This window comes from Heptranchias perlo, chromosome 5 (assembly GCF_035084215.1).
Source record: "Heptranchias perlo isolate sHepPer1 chromosome 5, sHepPer1.hap1, whole genome shotgun sequence".
NCBI lineage: Eukaryota > Metazoa > Chordata > Chondrichthyes > Hexanchiformes > Hexanchidae > Heptranchias > Heptranchias perlo.
Window position 1 is genome coordinate 133317517 of NC_090329.1, and position 16814 is coordinate 133334330.

Here is a 16814-nt window from a genome sequence, read left to right on the forward strand (position 1 = left end):
CATACTCCTTGGTGCCACACTCTGTCAAATGCTGCCTTGATGTCAAGGGCAGGTCACTCTCACCTCACCTCTGGAATTCAGCTCTTTTGTCCATGTTTGCACCAAGGCTGTAATGAGGTCTGGAGCCGAGTGGTCCTGGCGGAACCCAAACTGAGCGTCGGTGAGCAGGTTATTGGTGAGTAAGTGCCGCTTGATAGCACTGTCGACGACACCTTCCATCAATTTGACGAGGTCAATTAAGTTTTTCCCTCATGTTGGTTCACTCACCACCTGCCACAGGCCCAGTCTGGCAGCTATGCCCTTCAGGAATCGGCCAGCTCGGTCAGTAATATCACGTGATATCAAGAAACAGCTGAGTGCATTGGATACAGCAAAGGCTATGGGCCCCGACAACATCCCAGCTGTAGTGCTGAAGACTTGTGCTCCAGAACTAGACACGCCTCGAGCCAAGCTGTTCCAGTACAGCTACAACACTGGCATCTACCCGACAATGTGGAAAATTGCCCAGGTATGTCCTGTCCACAAAAAGCTGGACAAATCCAATCCGGCCAATTACATGAATTATAAATGCGATTTCATTTCGAGGATTTCATTTTCACATCGTTCACCTGACGAAGGAGGAAGCCTCCGAAAGCTTGTGAATTTAAAATAAAATTGCTGGACTATAACTTGGTGTTGTAAAATTGTTTACAATCCTCAATGGTGGCAGAGTACAGCACGTGAGTGCAAAAGAAAAGGCTGAAGTGTTTGCAACCATCTTCAGCCAGAAGTGCCAAGTGGATGATCCATCTCGGCCTCCTCCTGATATCCCCACCATCACAGAAGCCAGTCTTCAGCCAATTCGATTCACTCCACGTGATATCAAGAAACGGCTGAGTGCATTGGATACAGAAAAGGCTATGGGCCCCGACAACATCCCAGCTGTAGTGCTGAAGACTTGTGCTCCAGAACTAGACACGCCTCTAGCCAAGCTGTTCCAGTACAGCTACAACACTGGCATCTACCCGACAATGTGGAAAATTGCCCAGGTATGTCCTGTCCACAAAAAGCTGGACAAATCCAATCCGGCCAATTACCGCCCCATCAGTCTACTCTCAATCATCAGCAAATTGATGGAAGGTGTCGTCGACAGTGCTATCAAGCGGCACTTACTCACCAATAACCTGCTCACCGACGCTCAGTTTGGGTTCTGCCAGGACCACTCGGCTCCAGACCTCATTACAGCCTTGGTGCAAACATGGACAAAAGAGCTGAATTCCAGAGGTGAGGTGAGAGTGACCTGCCCTTGACATCAAGGCAGCATTTGACAGAGTGTGGCACAAGGAGTATGAGTAAAATTGAAGTCAATGGGAATCAAGGGGAAAACTCTCCAGTGGCTGGAGTCATACCTAGCACAAAGGGAGATGGTAGTGGATGTTGGAGGCCAATCATCTCAGCCTCAAGACATTGCTACAGGAGTTCCTCAGGGCAGTGTCGTAGGCCCAACCATCTTCAGCTGCTTTATCAATGACCTTCCCTCGATCATAAGGTCAGAAATGGGGATGTTCGCTGATGGTTGCACAGTGTTCAGTTCCATTCGCAACCCCTCAAATAATGAAGCAGTCTGAGCCCGCATGCAGCAAGACCTGGACAATATCCAGGCTTGGGCTCATAAGTGGCAAGTAACATTCGCGCCAGACAAATGCCAGGCAATGACCTCCTCTCCTTGAAATTCAACGGCATTCCCATCGCCGAAACCCTCACCATCAACCTTTGACCAGAAACTTAAGTGGACCAGCCATATAAATACTGTGGCTACAAGAGCAGGTCAGAGGCTGGGTATTCTGCGGTGAGTGACTCACCACCTGATTCCCCAAAGCCTTTCCACCATCTACAAGGCACAAGTCAGGAGTGTGATGGAATACTCTCCACTTGCTTGGATGAGTGCAGCTCCAACAACACTCAAGAAGCTCGACACCATCCAAGATAAAGCAGCCCGCTTGATTGGCACCCCATCCACCGCCCTAAACATTCACTCCCTTCACCACCAGCGCACTGTGGCTGCAGTGTGTACCATCCACAGGATGCACTGCAGCAACTCGCAAAGGCTTCTTCGACAGCACCTCCCAAACCCGCGACCTCTACCACCTAGAAGGACAAGAGCAACAGGCACATGGGAACAACACCATCTGCATGTTCCCCTCCAAGTCACACACCATCCCGACTTGGAAATGTATCGCTGTTCCTTCATCGTCGCTGGGTCAAAATCCTGGAACTCCCTTCCTAACAGCACTGCGGGAGAACCTTCACCACACGGACTGCAGCGGTTCAAGAAGGCGGCTCACCACCAACTTCTCAAGGGCAATGAGGGATGGGCAATAAATGCCGGCCTCGCCAGTGACGCCCACATCCCATAAACGAATAAAAAAAAAGGTGGCAGATGGAATATAATGTGGGGAAATGTGATGTTATTCACTTTGGTAGGAAGAATAGAAAAACTGAATATTTTTTATATGGTAAGAAACTATTAAATAGAAACATAGAAAATAGTAACAGGAGTAGGCCATTCGGCCCTTCGAGCCTGCTCCACCATTCAATATGATCATGGCTGATCCACTATCTCAATACCACATTCCCGCTCTCTCCCCATACCCCTTGATGCCTTTTGTGTCCAGAAATCTATCTCGCTTCTGCTTAAATATATTCAGTGACTTGGCCTTCACAGCCTTCTGTTGTAGAGAATTCCACAGGTTCGCCACCCACTGAGTGAAGAAATTTCTCCTCATCTCAGTCTGACATGTCCTACCCCGTATCCTGAGACTGTGACCCCTTGTTCTGGACCCCCCAGCCAGGGGAAACATCCTCCCTGCATCCAGTCTGTCTAGCCCTGTCAGAATTATATGTTTCAATGAGACCCCTCTCATTCTTCGAAACTCGAGTGAATACAGGCTGAGTCGACCCAGTCTCTCCTCATACGACAGTCCTGCCATCCCAGGAATCAGTCTGGTGAACCTTCGCTGCACTCCCTCTATGGCAAGTATATCCTTTCTTAGGTAAGGAGACCAAAACTGCATACAATACTCCAGGTGTGGTCTCACCAAGGTCCTGTATAACTGCAGTAAGACATCCTTGCTCCTGTACTCAAATCCTCTTGCAATGAAGGCCAACAAACCATTTGCCTTCCGAACTATTTGCTGCACATGTTTGCTTTCAGTGACTGGTGTACAAGGACACCCAGGTCCCTTTGTACATCAACATTTCCCAATCTATCACTATTTAAATAATATTCTGCCTTTCAGTTTTTCGTTCCGAAGTGGATAACTTCACATTTATCCACATTATGTTGCATCTGCCATGTATTTGCCCACTCACTCAACTTGTCTAAATCGCTTTGAAGCCTCTTTAGATCCTCCTCACAACTCACACGAGTTTTGTGTCGTCAGCAAACTTGGAAATATTACATTTGGTTCCTTCATCCAAATCATTGATATATATTGCGATTAGCTGGTCCCTGCGGTACCCCACTAGTCACCGCCTACCACCCCGAGAAAGACCCATTTATTCCTACTCTCTGTTCCCTGTCTGTTAACCAATTTTCAATCCTTGCCAGTATATTACCACCAATCCCATGTGCTTTAATTTTGCACACTAACCTCTCATGTGGGACTTTATCAAAGGTCTTCTGAAAATCCAAATAAACCACATCCACTGGTTCTTCCTTATCTATTCTACCAGTTGCATCCTTAAAAAACTCCAGTAGGTTTGTCAAATGTGATTTCCATTTCATAAATCCATGTTGACTTTGTCTAATCCTATTGATATTTTCTAAGTGTCCTGTTATCACATGCTTTATAATAGACTCCAGCATTTTCCCTACTACTGATGTTAGGCTAACTGGTCTGTAGTTCCCTGTTCTCTCTCTCCCTCCTTTTTTAAATATTGGGTTACATTTGCCACCCTCCAATCTGCAGGAACTGTTCCATAATGTATATATAATGTTGGTGTTCAGAGGGATTTGGGTGCCTTGCACACAGAAAGTTAACATGCAGGTAACGTAAGCAATAAGGAAGGCAAATGGTATGTTAGCCTTTATTGCAAGGGGTTTGGAGTACAAGAGTGAGGAAGGCTTGCTACAATTGTACAGGGCTTTGGTGAGACCACACGGAGTATTGTGTACAGTTTTGGTCTCCTTACCTAAGGAAGGATAGACTTGCCTTAGAGGTGGTGCTACAAAGGTTCACTAGATTAATTCCTGGGATGAGAGGGTTGTCCTGTGAGGAAAGATTGAGTAGAATGGGCCTATACTCTGTGCAGTTTAGAAGAATGAGAGGTGATCTCATTGAGAGATATAAGATTCTGAGAGGGCTTGACAGGGTAGATGCTGAGAGGCTGTTACCCCTGGTTGGAATGTCTAGAACCAGGGAGCATAATCGCAGGATAAGGGGTCGGCCATTTAGGACTGAGATGAGGAGGAATTTCTTCACTCAGAGGGTTGTGAATCTTTGGAATTCTATACCCCAGAGGGCTATAAGTGGTTAGTCGTTGAGTGTATTCAAGGCTGAGATCGAGAGATTTTTGGACTCTCAGGGAATCAAGGGATATGGGGATCGGATGGGAAAGTGGAGTTGAGATCAAAGATCAGCCATGATCTCATTGAATGGCAGAGCAGGCTCGAGAGGCCTACTCCTGCTCCTATTTCTTATGTTATTATGGTTGCAAGGTGACCAAGGTTGGGAACTAAATATTCCAGGCTACTTGACTTTTAGAAAAAAGATAGGCAAAATGGAAATGGAGGGAAGTGGGGGGGTGGGGGGGAGGTGGGGTAGCCCTGATAATAAAGGATGAGGTAAAGGCAGTAGCGTGATAGGATCTTAGCTCAGAAAGTCAGGATGTAGAATCAGTATGGGTGCAGCTAAGAAATAACAAAATAATAAAATCTGGAATTAAAAAAACTAGTATCATTAATGATGGCCATGAAACTACCCGATTGTCGTAAAAACCCATCTGGTTCACTAATGTCCTTTCGGGAAGGAAACCTGCCGTCCTTACCCGGTCTGGCCTATATGTGACTTCAGAGTCAAAGCAATGTGGTTGATTCTTAATCACCCTCTGAGATGGCCGAGCAAGCCACTCAGTTGTAAAATCTCGCAAAAAAAGTAATAACAAGAATAAAACCGGACGGACCACCCGGCATCGGACCACTCGGCACTGGACATGACAAAGGCAAAACACCAAGCCCAGTCGACCCTGCAAAGTCCTCCTCACGAACATCTGGGGACTTGTGCCAAAATTGGGAGAGCTGTCCCACAGACTAGTCAAGCAACAGCCTGACATAGCCATACTCACAGAATCATATCTTTCAGCCAACGTCCCAGACTCTTCCATCACCATCCCTGGGTATGTCCTGTCCCACCGGCAGGACAGACCCACCAGAGGTGGCGGTACAGTGATACACAGTCAGGAGGGAGTGGCCCTGGGAGTCCTCAACATTGACTCTGGACCCCATGAAATCTCATGGCATCAGGTCAAACATGGGCAAGGAAACCTCCTGCTGATTACCACCGACTGCCCTTCCTCAGCTGATGAATCAGTCCTCCTCCATGTTGAGCACCACTTGGAGGAAGCACTGAGGGTAGCAAGGGCACAGAATGTACTCAGGGTTGGGAATTTCAACATCCATCACCAAGAGTGGCTCAGTAGCACCACTGCTGACCGAGCTGGCCGAGTCCTGAAGGACATAGCTGCCAGACTGGGCCTGCGGCAGGTGGTGAGCGAACCAACATGAGGGAAAAACTTACTTGATCTCATCCTCACCAATCTACCTGTCGCACATGCATCTGTCCATGACAGTATTGGTAGGAGTGACCACCGCACAGTCCTCGTGGAGATGAAGTCCCATCTTCGCACTGAGATCACCATCCAACGTGTTGTGCGGCACCATCACTGTGCTAAATGGGATAGATTCAGAACAGATCTAGCAGCTCAAAACTGGGCATCCATAAGGCGTTGTGGGCCATCAGCAGCAGCAGAATTGTATTCCAGCACAATCTAACCTCATGGCCCGGCATATTCCTCGCTCTACCATTACCAACAAGCCAGGGGATCAACCCTGGTTCAATGAGGAGTGTAGAAGAGCATGCCAGGAGCAGCACCAGGTGTACCTAAAAATGAGGTGCCAACCTGGTGAAGCTACAACTCAGGACCACATGCATGCTAAACTGCAGAAGCAACATGCTATAGACACAGCTAAGTGATTCCACAACCAACGGATCAGATCAAAGCTCTGCAGTCCTGCCACATCCAGTCGTGAATGGTGGTGGACAATTAAACAACTAACGGGAGGAGGAGGCTCTGTAAACATCCCCATCCTCAATGATGGCAAAGTCCAGCACGTGAGTGCAAAAGACAAGGCTGAAGCGTTTGCAACCATCTTCAGCCAGAAGTGCCGAGTGGATGATCCATCTCGGCCTCCTCCCGATATCCCCACCATCACAGAAGCCAGTCTTCAGCCAATTCGATTCACTCCTTGTGATATCAAGAAACGGCGAGTGCACTGGACACAGCAAAGACTATGGGCCCCGACAACATCCCGGCTGTAGTGCTGAAGACTTGTGCTCCAGATCTAGCCTCATCTCCAGCCAAGCTGTTCCAGTACAGCTACAACAATGGCATCTACCCGACAATGTGGAAAATTGCCCAGGTATGTCCTGTCCACAAGGAGCAGGACAAATCCAATCTGGCGAATTACCGCCCCATCAGTCTACTCTCAATCATCAGCAAAGTGATGGAAGGTGTTGTCGACAGTGCTATCAAGCGGCACTTACTCACCAATAACCTGCTCACTGATGCTCAGTTTGGGTTCTACCAGGACCACTCGGCTCCAGACCTCATTACACCTTGGTCCAAACATGGACAAAAGAGCTGAATTCCAGAGGTGAGGTGAGAGTGACTGCCCTTGACATCAAGGCAGCATTTGACCGAGTGTGGCACCAAGGAGCCCTAGTAAAATTGAAATCAATGGGAATCAGGGGGAAAACTCTCCAGTGGCTGGAGTCATACCTAACACAAAGGAAGATGGTAGTGGTTGTTGGAGGCCAATCATCTCAGCCCCAGGACATTGCTGCAGGAGTTCCTCAGGGCAGTGTCCTCGGCCCAACCATCTTCAGCTGCTTCATCAATGACCTTCCCTCCATCATAAGGTCAGAAATGGGGATGTTCGCTGATGATTGCACAGTGTTCAGTTCCATTCACAACCTCTCAAATAATGAAGCATTCCGTGCCCACATGCAGCAAGACCTGGTTAACATCCAGGCTTGGGCTGATGAGTGGCAAGTAACATTCGCGCCAGATAAGTGCCAGGCAATGACCATCTCCAACAAGAGAGAGTCTAACCACCTCCCCTTGACATTCAACTGCATTACCATCGCTGAATCCCCCACCATAAATATCCTGGGGGTCACCTTTGACCAGAAACTTAACTGGACATCAAGGCAGCATTTGACTGAGTGTGGCACCAAGGAGCCCTAGTAAAATTGAAATCAATGGGAATCAGGGGGAAAACTCTCCAGTGGCTGGAGTCATACCTAACACAAAGGAAGATGGTAGTGGTTGTTGGAGGCCAATCATCTCAGCCCCAGGACATTGCTGCAGGAGTTCCTCAGGGCAGAGTCCTCGGCCCAACCATCTTCAGCTGCTTCATCAATGACCTTCCCTCCATCATAAGGTCAGAAATGGGGATGTTCGCTGATGATTGCACAGTGTTCAGTTCCATTCGCCATATAAATACTGTGGCTACAAGACCAGGTCAGAGGCTGGGTATTCTGCGGCGAGTGACTCACCTTATGACTCCCCAAAGCCTTTCCACCATCTACAAGGCACAAGTCAGGAGTGTGATGGAATACTCTCCACTTGTCTGGATGAGTGCAGCTCCAACAACACTCAAGAAGCTCGACAACATCCAGGACAAAGCAGCCCGCTTGATTGGTACCCCATCCACCACCCTAAACATTCACTCCCTTCACTACCGACACACTGTGGCTGCAGTGTGTACCATCCACAGGATGCACTGAAGCAACTCGCCAAGGCTTCTTCGACAGCACCTCCCAAACCCGCGACCTCTACCATCAAGGGCAGCAGGCGTATGGGAACAACACCACCTGCACATTCCCCTCCAAGTCAATCACCATCCCGACTTGGAAATATATCGCTGTTCCTTCATAGTCGCTGGGTCAAAATCCTGGAACTCCCTTCCTAACAGCACTGCGGGAGAACCTTCACCACACGGACTGCAGCGATTCAAGAAGGCGGCTCACCACCACCTTCTCAAGGGCAATTAGGGATGCCAGCCTCGCCAGTGACGCCCACATCCCATGAACGAATAAAAGAAACAAGGGGCAGAAAACACTGGTGGGAGAAGGTTATAGGCCCCCTTGCAGTCGTAATGGTGCTGAACAGAGTATAAATCAGTAAATTAGAGGAGCATGTAATAGGGGTAATGCAATAATCATGGGGGACTTCAATCTTCATGTCGACTGAGCAAACCGAATTGGCAAAAGTAGTATGGAGGACGAGTTCATGGAATGCATTTGGATAGTTTTCTCGAACAATGGGCATGATTTTAAAAGGAAAGTGTGGGTGCGTTGGGGGCGGGGGGGGGTGCAAATAAAATCGGGATTTTTTTGGAGCGGGCAGGAATCCCAGCTCCAACCCGCCGAAGAACGCATATCACACAGAGCCATCTGGGTGCATGCGCTGTTCCTGAACCCAGATGTCCCGCTGGCTCTTAAAGCAGTAAATCAAGCACTTAAAGTATTTGAAATGTCCATAAATCCAATTAAGAATGAAGGCAAGCTGCCTCAACGTGTTTCCCGTGCTGTGTGAGGCATGCCATTGCAGCCGGCAACCATTTGGACATTCAAATCCCTGTTTGACAGATGGGGATAAAAGGTCAGTTATTGCAGCAGGGCACTCAGTTCTCTCAGAAAAACTTTTGGCTGGGAGATCTTTGTGGTTAGACTGAAAATTCTTGGTTTCCACTGAGAATTGTTCTGTTTACACATATTTACCAACTTTTCGGACCTCCTCAAACTGACACTACCTGGATGGGGCGCGATGGCTGCATTAATGAGTATATCCGAGGACAAGGAACATCACCATCCTCGCCAGGTACGGTGTGCACTTCCGCTACTTGTAGCTCCACAACACAGTGCTGCACCACAGTCACCTGTACAAGAGCACAGAGGGGAACAACAGAGGGACCGACGTCGCAGGAGGCATTACCCTCATCAGAGGGTCTACAGAATGAGGCTCAGCTTCCTGGACCTCTCTGAGGAGCAGTGCTACGAAGGCTGAGAGCGAGTCTCCAGGTAGTCGCAGACATCTGCAGCCTCCTTCATGCCGAGCTCCCGGCTGGGCCTAGTGGCATCTCATTACCCATCTCTTTAAAGTGACCACTGCCCTCAACTTCTTCGCCTCTGGATCATTCCAGGGTGCCACTGGTGACATTGCTGGGGGTCTCTCAGTCGTCTGCCCACAAGTGCATAAGACAGGCCACCGACGGTTTGTTTCGCAGGGCCTTGCAATACGTCAACTTCCCCAGGAACGACCTCAGCCAGACGGAGAGGGCAGTGGGATTCCACGCTGTGGCTGGCTTCCCACGTGTACAGGGTGCAATCGATTGCACCCACATGGCAATACGAGCACCTCCACACGAGCCAGGACTGTTCATCAACTGAAAGGGTTATCACTCGATCAACGCTCAGCTCGTTTGTGATCACCACAAAAGATTTCTTCACGTGTGTGCGCGATTCCCTGGTAGCTGCCATGATTTCTTCATTCCGAGGGAATCCAACATCCCGGACCTCTTCCACGCGCTGAACAACCTTAAGGGCTGGCTCCTCGGGGACAAGGGATACCCCCTGCACACGTGGCTCATGAAACCTCTGAGGAACCCCATCAGCGAGGAACAGCGTCGATACAACGACAGCCACATCGCCACCAGGTCTGTAATTGAACATGCGATAGGACTGCTGAAGATGCGATTTCAGTGCCTCGATTGTTTTGGGGGAGTGCTTCAATACGCACCTGCAAGAGTGGGTCGAAGTCTAGTAGTGTGTTGTGTCCTGCACAACATGGCGCAGCAGAGATGGGTACTGGTTGATGAGGCCCCGTACCCTCATCCAGCATCCACATCTGCAATGAACATTGAGGAGAAACAGCAGCAGGAGGACGAGGAGGAGGAACGCATCGGCAGAGCAGCGGCTCACCTGGCTGCTCGTGAGGCCAGGGAGTCACTAATATGTGAACGCTTCTCATAAGGAGATCACAAAGTGAGAATAGTCCAGTCCTCAGACCACCTGGAAAGAGCAGCGGCAACACCACCCCCCCACCCCTGCACAAAACAGTCCTGTAACTACACTTACACCCACTGTAAAGTCACCCACTGGGTGGCATCAAGTCTTGCCATTCATGATGAAGCACATGAAAGGGCACTATCACAAAAGGCAGCCAAGAATCGGTAAGATGTGGCAGTGATGGTGAGAATGATAACATTTAATGTGACTCTATCAAAAAAACAAATATAAATGAAAAACATGACAGTCTGTCAGACGCCTCTTTCTTCCTACTACTTCGACATGGTGCGTCCCCTGTGGCTGCAGCAGAGGTAGTGGCAGGTTGCTCATGTTTATGCCCTGACTGCTTAATGCTTTGAGCCTATGCCCTCTGGGTTTTGGAGCCCATGAGAGCCCCACCAAAGACTGCTCCACCTGCACCTGTGCAGGGGCAGACTCAACCATCTGGAGAGGAGGCAGCATTGCAGGTACTGGTTGAGAGGGGGGCAATGGGTGAGACGTGGGAGCGCTTTGAGTGGCACCCCACTTCCATGTCCCCTTTCGCCATCATCCCTCTCCTGGGCCAGGCCCACATCACTCCTACCACCCTGCTGGAGAACAGTTTGGAGGACATGTGATGCCTTGCAAGCCCAGTTGTAAAGTTTCTGTCTGCCCGTTTAAGACGGCAAAATGTTGTTCACTGTGAGTCCGAGCGGCCATTGTCAGGGCCTGAATGGACTCATTTGAGAGCCATGCTTGAAGCTCAATGGAGGCTAGCCTTCTCTCCATTGCAGACATTTCTGCACTTATCTGCAACACTATCTCAGAGATTCCCTCATGTACCTGTGCCACCATTCCACTAATGCAGCAGGTAGATTCCTCCATCATCTGCGCTATTGCGGAGAGTGTGCCGTGGCACGTGTTCCAGTACCTCGCAAATGTGCTGCTGCCCCTCGATCATTCTCCTTTTAAAGGACAGCCCCCGGGGTTCAGCATCTGCATCCAGCTGAGCAGAGCCCGCAGAGGAGCGCACACATCGATGTGGACTCTCCACAGCTGCCCTTGCCACCAGTGTCTGCTCGTACTCACATGTGTGTGGTGACTCACCAGGTGCCAACCCAACTAACTGACTACTAGGACCCACCGAGGTGTGAGTATCTGCACTGGTGGATGGCTCACTAAGATGAGAGGCTGGGAGCTCCTCTGAGGAATCACCGTCTCCTGTCACAGCGGTCGTTGAAGGGCCTGTAAGAGAACAGATCGCAATATTAAGCATCATCATAGATGTGTCATGTTGCGATGAGCATACTGAGATGTTAAACATGCCAATCGTTGTTCATATCAATTTATGTTGTGTGTGATGAATGTTAAAGTTGTGTCACCAGACGTTTGTGGGGTTCCAGTCTCGGTATCCCCGACGGACAGGCACTCAAGGGTGCGGCTGATCTCTAGGACCTCCTCCTCCGCCTCTGTGAGGACCACTATTTGTTGTGGCCCCCCCCCCCCTCCAGTCCTCATCCTCTCACGTGCATTTTGGGCTTTCTTCTCCTACAAGGGGAGAATGTACAGATGTGTGAGTGAGTGAGGGTGAAGTGGTCAGCTGATAAATGCATTGTTTTGGGTGAGACTGACCATGAAAGTGGTGCATCAGAGGTTAGTATCAGACAGAGACATCAAAATGGATCAGGATTGGGGTGAGTGGTAGTGTGGGGTCACAAATGAGGAAGTGAGGAAGTGCTCAAGAACTGAAAGTAAGGTGAGGATGTGCCTTAAGTGGGTGTGAGGAGTGATGTGATGGAGTAGTCTTGGCAGTGCAGAATGATGTGAGTGGGGTGGGGTGCTGATGTGTGACACGGAATGCAGGAGAATCAGGAAGTGTACTCACTTTTGCACTGGAACCAATTGCGGGATATGTTGCTCCTGCTCGTGACCTCCTCTGCCACCATGAGCTAGGCTTTCTTGGTGGCAGAGGCAGGGCGCTTCCTCCTGTCGGCTGGGTAAAATAGTTCCCTCCTCCTCCTCATCCCAGCCAGCAGCACCTCAAGTGAGGTGTCGCTGAATCTTGGAGCTGCCTGCCCCTGTGCTGCTCCATTGTGTCTTCTTGCTCCTTGCTTCAGCAAAATCCATTGGAGCAATGGCCCTTTAAATCTAGACGCTCCAGCTGACAGTCGGTCATGCGGGTGCGCAGTCCGCCCGCTGCATAGCTTTCGGACGCCAATCCCGGAAACAAGGTTGATGGCCACCAATTAAGCTGCGATCGTGTGGGGAACGGTAAGTTTTTATTATTCGGGTTATCCACGCGCCGTTCACCGCCACACTGCCATCCCGCCGCCCTTTTAAAATTGTGCCCAATATGTCGAGGAACCAACTAGGGAATAGGCTACTTTCGATCTAGAATTGTGGAATAAGACAGGGTTAATTAGTAATCTTATAGTTAAGGATCCTCGGGGTGGGGAGGAAGTGATCATAATATGATACAATTTCATATTGAGTTGGAGAGTGATGTAGTTAAGTCCGAAACTAGGGTCTTAAATTTAAAACAAAGCCAATTACATAGGTTTGAGGGGCGAGTTGGCGAAGATAGATTGGGAAATTAGATTAAAAGATATGACATTAGATAAGCAATGGTAAACATTTGAAGAACTAATTCATAATTTTCAATGAATATACATTCCCTTGAGGATTAAAAACTTCACGGGAAAAGTGACCCAACCTGGCTAACTAGAGAAGTTAAGGAGAGTATTAGATTCAAAGAAAAGGCTTATAATGTTGCCGAAAAGAGTAATGAGCCTGAGGATTGGGAGGGTTTTAGAAATCTGCAAAGGATGACCAAAAAATTGATAAAGAGGGAGAAAATTAAATATGAAAGTAAACTGTCAAGAAATATAAAAATGGATTGTAAGAGCTTCTACAATATGTAAAAAGGAAAAGAGTAGCAAAAGTAAATGTGGGTCCCTTGGAGGCAGAGACAGGAGAAATTATAATGGGGAATCAGGAAATGGCAGAGAAGTTAAACAAATATTTTGTATCTGTCTTCACAGTAGAAGACACAAAAAACATACTGGAAATAGGGTGAAGGTCAAAATCAAGGGTCTAATGAGAATGAGGAACTTAAAGTAATTAATATCAGTAAAGAAAAAGCACTGGAGAAATTAATGGGATTAATAGCCGACAAATCCCCTGGACCTGATGACCTACATCCTAGGGTTTCAAAAGAGGTGGCTGCAGAGATAGCGGATACATTGGTTTTGATCTTCCAGAATTCCCCAAATTCCAGAATGGTCCCAGTGGATTGAAAGGTAGCAAACGTAACCCCGCTAGTCAAGAAAGGAGGGAGAGAGAAAACAGGGGACTATTGGCCAGTTCGCCTGACATCAGTAGTAGGGAAAATGCTAGAATCTACTATTAAGGACGTGGGCACTTAGAAAATCATAATATGACTAGGCAGAGTCAACACGGTTTTATGAAAGGGAGGTCGTGTTTGACAAATCTATTAGAGCATTTTGAGGGTGTAACTATCAGGATAGATAAGGGTGGACCTGTGGATGTAGTATATTTGGATTTTCAAAAGGCATTCAATAAGGTGCCACACAAGAGGCTGTTACACAAGATTAGGGGGTAATATATTAGCATGAATTAAGGATTGGTAATGGACAGAAAACAGAGAGTAGGAATAAATGTCTTATTTTCGGTTGGCAGGTTGTAACTAGTGGGGTGCAGCAAAGATTAGTGCTTGGGCCTCAGGTGTTTACAATATAGACAATTGATGAGGGGATTGAGTGTAATGTATCCAAGTTGGCTGACAATACAAAGCTAGGTGAGAAAGTAAGCTGTGAGGAGGATGCAAAGAGGCTGCAAAAGGATATAGACAGGTTAAGTGAGTGGGCAAGAAGTTGGCAGATGGAGTATAATGTGGGAAAATGAGAAGTTATCCACTTTGGTAGGAAGAATAGAAAAGCAGAATATTTTTTAAAAGGTGAGAGACTAAGAAATGTTGGTGGTCATAGAATCTCAGAAAGTTAACATGCAGGTACAGCAAGCAATTAGGAAAGCAAATGATATTTTAACCTTTATTTCAAGGGGGTGGGAGTATAAGAGTAAGGAGATCTTGCTGCAATTATATACGGCTCTGGCGAGACCACACCTGGATTACTCTGTACAGTTTTGGTCTCCTTACCTTGCATGTGCTGAAGGTTATGGAGGATGGAGGTTGGGAGGCTGGCCAGGAGAGCATTGGAATAGTCGAGTCTGGAGTTAACAAAAGCATGGATGAGGGCTTCAGCAGCAGATATGCTGAGGTAGGGGCAGAGACGGGCGATGTTAGAGGTGGAAGTAGGCAGTCTTTGTGATGGCGAGCAAATAGGGTTGGAAGCTCAGCTCAGTGGGCAGAGAATAATAACAGGCTTAATTTTATATAAGTCCTTTGATGTAAATCTCAGAAATTACTGTGAGTGAAATTAACCCATTTAAAATAAACACAGAAGTCAAATACTATTTTCTTGCTTTAGTATTCCAGTCCTCTGGACACAAAACCAAGGATTCTGTTTGTCTTTTTTACAGCCTTATTGTCTTGCACTGCCACCTTTAATGACCTGTATATCCAGAAGGTCTAAGGTCCTGCTGTGCTTTTATTCCATGTAAAATCATGCCATTTAAAGTGTATTTACTTACCTCTGCGTACTTCCAAAATGTATTATCTCACTTTTTTCTAAGTTGAACTGCATCTGTCATGTATCTGCTCATCCTGCTAGCCTACCTATGTCTTCCTGCAGTCTGTCACAATCCACAGCACAATTTGCCATGATCCACAATTTGCCACAATCCACAATTTGAAGTCATCATCAAATTTAAATATTGTTCTTTCAGTTCCCAAGTCATTTATCTCTATATTATTAAAATCAGTGCCCTGTCACTTGTAAAGATTTCCAATGGACTTTCCAATGTTGTGACCACAGCTATGTTATATCTGGTGACACCTGCCTGGCTCTGGGGTAGTAGCCATATTGATAAAAGACCCAATTACAGCAGCAGTAAGAAGGGATTTTAATAAGGATGGTCAGCCTGTGGGAACAGCAAAGGATTCAATAATCTGGTGGGAGTTGCCTGCATACTTCCTGACAGTAGCGATGTAATTTGGGAATGAGTAAGTACAGAGATCAGGGAAGCATGGGAGAGTTTAATTTTCACATAGACTGGGAAAAGCAGAACAACTTAAGTAGTAAAGGCAATAAATTTGTAGAATGTATTCAGGGCAGTTTCTGGAACAAGGGACCTGATTTTTACTCCCCCACCTCAGCAGTTAAAATCCAGAGTCAGAAGAGTGCTCCACTGGACCCCACAAGGAAGGTGTGGGCCTACCCTGGCCCTGGGATCCCCATTTCTCACGTGACCCTTCCGAAACCCCTTCCCTGTACTTACCTTCTTGCTGGCTATTGTTCCTTTGGTGCCGGCCTCCTGCCTCCCCTAATTCTGCCTGCCCCCCAACCAGCTGCTGCTTCCTGCCCGTTTCAGGCAGGTAAACCACATCGGCTTCCTTGTTCAGGCCACAGTTAAAATTGCAGTCGGGGCTCAATGATGTTATCAGGCCCCATCTGCACACCGGCTTCAGGTGGCCATCATTGCTGCCTGCTCAGAAGAGCAAGTTAAAATAGAAGACAGTGGGATTGGTGTGGGACGTCAGCAGGTATGTACCCCAGCTGATTTTAACTGCCCACCCGCCCAGTTCCTACCATGTGGGTGGGGTTAACATCACCCCTTGAGTTTCACAATATGAAATATCATACCTTCAGGAATGTGGTCAATCACACTCACTGATCATGCTTCCATGATCAGAATATAGCAGAGTCAAGTCTGGGCTCTATTACCTGGACAGTTGTGTGCAGGAAAGCGACTGCATACAGTAGTGGTTTCCACATGGGTAGGTTTGAGTATTCTATTTGGTCTTGAGTGATCGCAGTAAATGTTCTTTTCAGTCCTGCACGCACTCCCTGAGGGGGCTCATTGGTATACTTGATGGATGTCTGTAAAATAGTCAATGAAAGTACTGAACTGTGGATATAACTAATGAAAGAAAGAATTTGCGACTTCCAAATCCTCAGGGTGTTGCAAAACGCTTCACAGCCAATGAAGTACTTTTGAAGTGTAGCCACAATTGTAAGGTAAGGAAACGTGGCAACCAATTTGCACACAGTCAGGTCCCAAAAACAGCAATGAGATAAATGACCAGATAATCCATTTTAGTGATGTCAGTTAAGGGATAAATATTGGCTAGGACACCAGGAGAACACTCCTGTTCTTCGTCGAATAGTGCCAGGGGACTTTTCACATCCAGTTAGGAGGACAATCACTGCCTCGGTTTAATGCCTCCTCCGAAAGATGGCAGATGTAACAGTGCAGTACTCCCTTCGTACTGCACTGAAGCGTCAGCCGAGATAATGCTCTTAAGTCTTTGGAGTGGGGCTTGAACCCACGACCTTCTGACTCAGAGGCGAGATTGTACCAATG

General features: G+C 47.7%; 1 protein-coding gene across 1 annotated transcript in view; it reads right to left on the reverse strand.

The window, feature by feature from the left end:
- The window catches only part of LOC137322210 (dynein axonemal heavy chain 8-like), a 1468904-nt gene that overhangs the window by 74124 nt on the left and 1377966 nt on the right, over positions 1-16814 (reverse strand). The window contains exon 86 of the mRNA XM_067985326.1: positions 16175-16330. Within this exon, the coding sequence (XP_067841427.1) occupies positions 16175-16330 (156 nt within the window). The remainder of the gene's footprint in view (positions 1-16174; positions 16331-16814) is intronic.